Genomic DNA, 8,382 nt, shown 5'->3' with positions numbered 1-8,382 from the left:
TGTGGGAGGTAGGGTGAGGTGGGGGGACCATGCTGGGAGTTTGCCACGGCAAACCTATAAAGATCACCGTAGGCAGAGGTGGGGTATTTGCCCTGCCCAGTTCGCTCCTGTATAAGAGGAATGTTTCTGCCACCCTACCAAGACTCTTGTTGCTGCTGCCTTCCTGGTGAGTTTTTTTGAAACTGACTCAGCTCTCCGCTCCCCACTCTTTGCCAGTGCTGTGAGCTGCTCCTTCTACCCTCTTTTGCCCCAGCGGCAGATCCGTTCCTACGGTGCTGCCTTGTTGTTTCTCCTCCCCTCCAGCCCAGAGACCCCACTTAGATGTGAGCTTGCTTGCCAGCGGTGCTTGTTGCTGGGGTGGATCATGCAGCTCTGAGGAGACTGGGCTATGGCACTGACTAATTGGACACACGACTTTCCTTCCACGTTCCTGCTGCAAGGCATGGAGGCATATCAGGTGTGGTTCTCAGTGCCCGTGTGCACCATCTACGTGGTAATAGTTGCTGGGAACTGCATCATCCTCTTGGTGGTGGCCACAGAGCCGGCCCTCCACAGGCCCATGTGCTACTTCCTCTGCATGCTGGCTGCCGTGGACTTGGCAGCCTCCACCTCCACCTTGCCCAAGATGCTCTGCATCTTCTGGTTCCAGGCTGGGGAGATCCAGGTCAGCGCCTGCCTGGCCCAGATGTTCTTCATCCATGCCTTGTGCATGATGGAGTCAGCGGTACTGCTGGCCATGGCGCTGGACCGTTATGTGGCCATCTGCTTCCCGCTGCGATACAACTCTGTCTTCACTGGCCCCCTCGTTGCCAAGATGGGCATGGCTGGCATCGTCAGGGGAACCCTGCTGATGGCCCCTTGCCCTTTCCTTATCAGAAGGTTGTCCTTTTGCCAGACGAACATCATTCACCACACGTACTGTGAGCACATGGCCGTGGTGAAGCTGGCCTGTGGAGACACAAGCATCAACCGGGCCTATGGGTTGAGTGTGGCTCTCATCGTCATTGGCGGGGACCTCCTATGCATCGGCCTCTCCTACTTCTTCATTGTCCGTGCGGTGCTGCACCTGTCTTCTCACGAGGCACGGCTCAAGGCCTTCGGCACCTGTGGCTCCCACCTCTGTGTCATCTTGATCTCTTACAGCCCTGCGCTCTTCTCCTTCTTCACCCACCGTTTCGGCCATCACGTGGCTCCTCAAGTCCACATCCTGCTGGCCAACCTCTACCTCCTTTTCCCTCCCATGCTGAACCCCATTGTGTATGGAGTTAGGACCAAGGAGATCAGGGAACGGGTCATCAGGTTCTTCCTACCAGACAGGGTCACTGCCGAATCCAAGGCAGGCTGAGCCGGTGCCCCTCAAATGCCACCCACAGAAGTAACGTTGCTGGTTGGGGGACTGAGGAGGCTTCATCTGCAGTCCGGCTGGACTCTAGAGCTTTATGGAGAATTCAGAAAACTGTTGTAATAGGCCACACCTAGACAGGCAGGTAAGGGCTGGGGGAAGCTAATTGGGCTAGCAATGTCACTGCAATTCATAATTACTTGATTTGGAATATGAATGGGTCCACCTTCTAATGTTTGGCTCTTACTGTGACTCAGATGCCTTCTCTACCTTAGAATGTAAAACGGTAGTCTGGGCACACAGGCTCAACATCCACCAGACCAGGCAGTCAACGCCAGCTGCATCGGAGGTACAGATCGGGGAGAAACTGGTTTGGTTTGCCGTTTTGAACCAATATGTGAATCAAATCTCAGTTATCCTTTGAAATGCAGACATCTCTGAATTTTGCAATATGGCTCTCCAATTTTAAAATTGCACACCAAACAATTGTGCATAATAGAGGAAATGCTTGCAAAAGAATGTTTACATTAGGCAAACATTATTAGGTTAAAAATAAATGGATTTTTGTAAAAGTTTAGGTAGAATCAAACTCAAGATTTGAAAAATGAGAAGCTGAGAGAAACCAAAATGAACAGATTCTCCCACCTCTAGTTGTGCCGAGGTGATCAACCCTTAAACCCCTTACTCTTATGGAAACTCTCACTGATGGCTGTGAAACTCTAGTGGGGGTCAGATGGTCACTCGTTTTGGTCAATGCTGGGAGCTGAGACTGATAAGAAGCCCCCTCCCCACCCCCCGGCCACAATGCACATGAGGACTGTTTGACTCTGAGATCCACCACAGCGGTTCTGCCTCAGAAACAGATCTGGCTGCTTCAGCTTTACAATTCCTTTCTGAATTTAGATATTGCAAAGAAATTCGAAGAGTCTTGAACTGTAGTTTGTTTGTTTGTTTGTTACACTTATATACTGCCCCCATAGCAAAAATTCTAAAATTGAGATAAAAACAAGTATACAAAATTTTAAATTTTAAAACATAGAACATACACACATAAAGCATTTTTGTTGTTTATTTGTTCAGTCGCTTCCAACTAAAAACCGTTAAAAAAAAACTAAACATGTGGGTGATTAAGATGTGCTGCCATATGCCTGGGCAAAGAGGAAAGTCTTAACCTGGTGCTGGGCGAGCCTCGTCAGGGAGATTGTTCCATAGTCTGGGGGCCACCACCGAAAAGGCCCTGTCCCTCGTTGCCACACTCTGAGCCTCTCTCGGAGTAGGCACCTGTAGGAGGACCTTAGATGTTGAACATAGTGACCGGGTATATTCACGTCAGGAGAGGCGTTCCGTCAGATGTTGTGGTTCCCAAGCCGTGTAAGGCTTTATAGGTCAAAACCAGCACCTTGAATTGGGCTCGGAAACATACAGGCAGCCAGTGCAAGTGGACCAGAGTAGGTGTTATATGGTCAAACCTTCTGGTTCCCGAAATCAATCTGGACGCTGCATTTTGCACGAGCTGCAGCTTCCGAACCGTCTTCAAAGGCAGCCCTACGTAGAGTGTATTGCAGTAATCTAACTTGGAAGTTACCAGAGCATGGACAACTGAAGCCAGGTTATCCCTGTAGGGGCGTAGCTGGGCCACCAACCGGAGTTTGTAAAAGGCACTCCCTGCCACTGAGGTCACCTGAGCCTCAAGTGACAATGATGGATCTAAAAGAACCCCCAAGCTACGAACCTGCTCCTTCAGGGTGAGTGCAATCCCATCCAGAACCGGTAGAACACCCCCCATCCTGTCAGCGGAATCACCTACTAACAGCATCTCAGTCTTGTCTGGATTGAGCCTCAGTTTATTAGCCCTCATCCAGTCCATTGTCACAGCCAGGCACTGGTTCAGCACATCCATAGCCTCTCCTGCTGAAGATGAAAAGGAGAAATAGAGCTGCGTGTCATCAGCATATTGATGACAGCACACTCCAAAGCTCCAAGATGACCACACCCAGCGGCTTCATGTAAATGTTAAACAACATGGGGGACAAAACTGACCCCTTGCTCTCTTTCTGTCTCCTTCCTGGACATATAACCATCTGTCAGGGATGCTTTAGGGTGGATTCCTGCATTGAGCGGGGGGTTAGACTCGATGGCCTTGTAGGCCCCTTCCAACTCTGCTATTCTATGATAAGGCGAGAGCTGCCAATCCAAGCTTAATTGGTTGAATTAACTTCTCCATGCTGTATCAACGTCACATATTTTGTGGTCTCATTTATTATATAATAAAGCTTGTATTATCTGAGTCAGGTCTGAGTCTCTTTTTAATAACTCGTCTCCTCTTGGTGTCCAGTGCAACCTTCCGACGGTGCACCCCATTTCTAGGCTCAGGCTCAAAACTGCACGTGTTCGTCCATTATGCGTGTGCACAGGACACTGGGGCCACGTGGGAGCACCAGGCAGCAGTGTGGGTCAGCGCTCTCACCCGCCTGTCCTGCTTTTGGGCTCCCCAATGGGGCATCTGGGGGTTGGTCACTGGAGGGGGAGGGGGGGAGGGAAACAGGATGCTAAACTGGATAGGCACTCTTCTTATATAGGATTATCTGGGCTTGTTGGATTAACTTTAGCCTTAGTTTTTCACTTATATGGAGTACTCAGAAAATGGGTTTAAAATATGGGACAGTGAATGGGACCAGCAGCAGAACTTTGTAGTGTGGAGCATAGATGGAAGGGTGCCGTTGCACCACGTCCTGCTTCGTTGGCCCCTGGCCGGCAGCTTGTTCTGATCCAGCCTCAGGGCTCTTCTGATGTCCTTGCAGGATGCTGTTCTTTTTCTCCTCCCCCTGTTTCACTCCTCCCACCTAATATATATATAAGGTGCCAGAACGCACACAACTACTCGAAACACTCGTGGAGAGGGATGATTAACAAGAAACCCATTTATTATTATACAAAATTCCAAAAAAGCTGATGTATTCCATAGTTGTTAGACAATAGTGGTGTTGGGTACTATAATACAATAAACCAATAATTGGAATGCTATTCCTACTATAAGACAATAGAAATCTATAATATAGCCCAACAAAGCCACACTAACACACTTTAGTCTATTCAACACATTTGGCAATACATCAGTACATAAACATATGTTCACGGATGTATTATAAATAAGGTTTGTTCTTATTATATTTTATTCTTTCTAGCGTTGTAAGTTGTTTACAGGATTTTGCAATAAACTTCCCATTTTCGCTGCTCAAGCTTCCTCGGAACAAACGCTACAGAGATAAGATAATATTATTTATATAATCATCACATTTAGTCTAAATATCTCTATAATTATAAAATCCAAGCACTCATTTCTAATTCAGCCTAAAAATCACTCACCCATATCAGGTTAAACCGTCAATTATAGAATATTCATCCTCAAAAACTTTCTCGCGGGGGAGGAAACCCCTCCAATTGAAAGCTGTGGAAAACCATAAATTTGGCCTTATTAGAAAATAAACATCATCTTTCTGTTTCAAAGAGTTACCAAGAGCTCCAAAAAGTTATCTTACTGGCCTGTCTGTTTATGGTGTGAAGAAAAACGCGGAAAGCAGCTGTGTCTGATTATAACCACAGTAGTCCTTTTTATCAAGGAAAACAGCTATTTAATTGGAAGAGGCTTTTATCCTGCCAAGAAGACCGAAAAATCTATGCTAGCATTGAGACCATGTGCATAGATTGTATCCAATCGAAAAGTCCATTCAGCCTCTTTTTTGAGTAATAAGTCATTATAATCAGTCCAAGAGTATGGGTCAATATAGATTCTATCAATGACTAAAAATTTAAAGTCATCATATTTGTGTGATAAAATGCTGTACCATTGGTGCCTCATTACATGGACAGATAATGATGTAGATGACATTCTTTGTAGAACAATTAGAGAAATGCCATAAGTACAAAGTTTGGTTGGTCCTAGGATGAAGGAACTCTTTTGTTTGTAAACTTAGAGAACATACTGTACATCCCCCGCACTTAAAGTGACCTTGGATGTTATTTAGTGTTCTCCTTGGAGTTCTAATGTCTGTATGTATTAGTTGATCCTGTAAGTTCCTCCTTCTTTTCAGACCCACTTGAGGAGGGATAGCACATCCAGGTAAATGGCTCACTATGTGCCAATGTTTCCTTATAGACTTTATAATAGCATGTGATAAGGATGAATAATCAAAAGCACAAGTAATTGTATTTCTTGTAGATCTTTCTGTTTTTGATAATAATATGGCTATAGGCATGGCATCAGCCCTTTGCTCAGCTTTCCTAATTAAAGGCAGTGGATATCCCCTCTCCATTAACTGTTAGATCAATGTTCTTTTCACCCAAGGACAAAATCCAAACAGCCCTTAAGCACGACTCCACCCATTTCAGCGACGGAGGGTTCAAAAGCGCTTTATTGATTAGTAATCAATAGATTCCCGAAATCTATTTTTTGTTGTGAAAAATGTATATACTTTGTAGAATTCCTCTTAAATCAAAAGAATTGACCGACAGGTAAATTCCTTCTTAAATGAGGTGGATGAAATGAGGAGTAAAGCAATAAAGAGTTCATGTCAATGGGTTTAATAAACATTTTTAAACACAGCCGATCACATTGGCGATAAACCCAAGTGTCCAAGAAGGCAATCTCATCCTTATCCTGATGGGAAGAAAATTTAATATTATCATGAATAGTATTAATCCAGGAGACGAAATCATTGAAAACAGAAGCATTTGCAAAATTTTTAAATATGTCATCAATGTATCGTTTATAGAGGAGAATTTCCTTGTAAAATGGATTTTGAGCCGAGTGATAAATGAAATTCTCCTCCAATCTGGCCATAAATAAATTTGCCACACTAGAGGCAAAAGGACTGCCCATAGCTACACCACGGGTCTGTAAAAAGAAATCCTCATCAAATCTAAAATAATTCTTCTCCAATATAGTCTCAGTCAATTGTAATAGGAAACTGGTGATGGTTCTCCCGTTTATTCAAATACCATTCGACTGTATCCCGTGCTTCATCATGTGGAATACTACTATACAGTGAATTGACATCCAATGTTGCCATAATGGATCCTGATGGTATAATTCTTCCCTCTATCTTATATCTTAGCTTCTGGGTCATATAGATAAAAAAACAGCCAACTTTCTTCAGAAATCGAACCCTCATACACCAGTCTTTTATATTCTGATAAGATTCATAAACAAGGCTTCCCATCCAAAAGACATCGTATAATCTCGGGATGCAATTCAATATTGGAACCTTTATCACAATATGTTGACAATTTTTTACGTCCATTTCTAACACAAATGCATTCTTATTTGAAAGACACCACTGATTTTATAAATAAGATAGAGGGAAGAATTATACCATCAGGATCAGTATTTGAAGAGTGCTCTCATGTGTCCCCTCAATCTTCTCTTCTCCAGGCTAAACATACCCGGTTCTTTCAGTCTCTCTTCATAGGGCTTTGTTTCTAGACCTCTGATCATCCTGGTTGCGCTCCTCTGAACATGCTCCAGCTTGTCTGCATCCTTCTTGAATTGTGGAACCGAGAACTGGATGTAATACTCTAGATGAGGCCTATCCAGGTCCGAATAGAGAGGAACCAGTACCTCACGTGGTTTGGAAGCTATATCTTGCAGTAGTGAATTCCATAACTTAACTATGCGCTTTGTGAAGAAGTACTTCCTTTTATCTGTCCATCAGCATTATGGGTTGATCCCTTTTTGGGTTCTAGTATTTTGAGAGAGGGAGAAACATTCTCCACACCATTCATAGTTTTGTACACCTCTATCAAGTCCCCTCAGCCTTTTTTCCAAGCTAAAGAATCCTAGTTGCTGTAATCTTCCCTCACAGGGGAGATGCTCCAGCCCCTTAATCATTTAGTTGCCCTTTTCTGCACTTTTTCCAGCTCCATAATATCCTTTTTCGAGTATGGTGACCAGAACTGTACACAGTATTCTAAGTGTGGTCGCACCATAGATTTTATGCTCAATTCTTTTCCTTATAATTCCTAACATGGAATTTGTCTTCTTTACGGCAGCCGCACACTGGGGGGACATTTCCATCGAGCTGTCCACCACAATCCCAAGATCTCTTTCTTGGTCACTCACTGCCAGCTCCGATCCCATTAGGTTATACTTGAAGTTGGGGTTTTGTTCCCCCCCCCATGTGCATCACCTTACACTTGCTTACATTGAACCGCATCTGCCATTTGGACACACACACCCCTCCCAGCTTGGAGAGATCCCTTTGGAGCTCCTCACAAACCCTTCGTGTTTTAACAATCTTAAATAATTTGGTGTCATCAGCAATCTTGGCCACTTCACTGCTCACTCCTAATTCCAGATTAGGGGAGTATTTCCAAAACGGAGCCAAGCGTGCTCCTTACACGCAGGTCTCCTACAGCAGATCCTCTGGGATGAGGCCATTGTGGCCAAGTTGGCCTGGCTCTGAAGAAACCACTCTATGAACCAGACACACACACATTGTGCATTCCTGGCTCCACCTTGGTGGCCCTTCTCACTCCCCGAGAAGCACCTTAAAGCATGGTCCAGTCTCAGTTCTGGAGCCCTTCACCTGCTCATGCCTTGGGCAGGGCCATTGGCATAGCACATAGCACTTTATTGGACCAATCAAAATTAAATTTAAATGTCTTAGGAGGTCTACGAAAGATTCTGGCCGAAGAACGTCCTTCAGGAGTCTCATGTCCATCTGCGGCCTCTGGCCATAAAGCTTAGGGTGAGACACATCTTGACGTTCTGTCACACTGAGCCTCTGCAAGCCAGTGGAAGGCATAAACTGGACAGCCGCAGGGCATAGAAAATACCAGTTAATGTGGGGAGGACCATGTGCTGTGATTGCCCTGAAAAGGGATCTCGGGGTTGTAGAGAATATTGAGAACATCAACCCAGTGTGCAAAAAAGGCAAAATCCACTCTGGGGATCATTATGAAAGGGGTAAAATATACAGCTGCCAAAATCATAATGACTTTATACACATCTGTGTTGCAACCACACTTGGAATACTGTATGG

At 44.8% G+C, this 8,382-nt stretch overlaps 1 protein-coding gene across 1 annotated transcript; it reads left to right on the top strand.

Moving 5' to 3' along the window:
* Positions 1-388: 388 nt before the first annotated feature.
* Positions 389-7,803, top strand: LOC134399700 (olfactory receptor 52P1-like). The gene is made up of 3 exons (XM_063127785.1): positions 389-1,291; positions 5,666-5,675; positions 7,745-7,803. Exons 1-3 carry the CDS (start codon positions 389-391, stop codon positions 7,801-7,803), a joined length of 972 nt encoding a protein of 323 aa, XP_062983855.1.
* Positions 7,804-8,382: the final 579 nt, after the last annotated feature.

The sequence above is a fragment of the Elgaria multicarinata genome, chromosome 5 (genome assembly GCF_023053635.1).
Source record: "Elgaria multicarinata webbii isolate HBS135686 ecotype San Diego chromosome 5, rElgMul1.1.pri, whole genome shotgun sequence".
Lineage (NCBI taxonomy): Eukaryota > Metazoa > Chordata > Lepidosauria > Squamata > Anguidae > Elgaria > Elgaria multicarinata.
Note: the sequence above shows the minus strand (reverse complement) of the source record. Positions and strands in the feature narration are given on the sequence as shown.

Bases quoted from the DNA above. Each gene is read 5' to 3' on its own strand.
- LOC134399700 (XM_063127785.1), top strand. From the start codon at position 389: ATGGCACTGACTAATTGGACACACGACTTTCCTTCCACGTTCCTGCTG.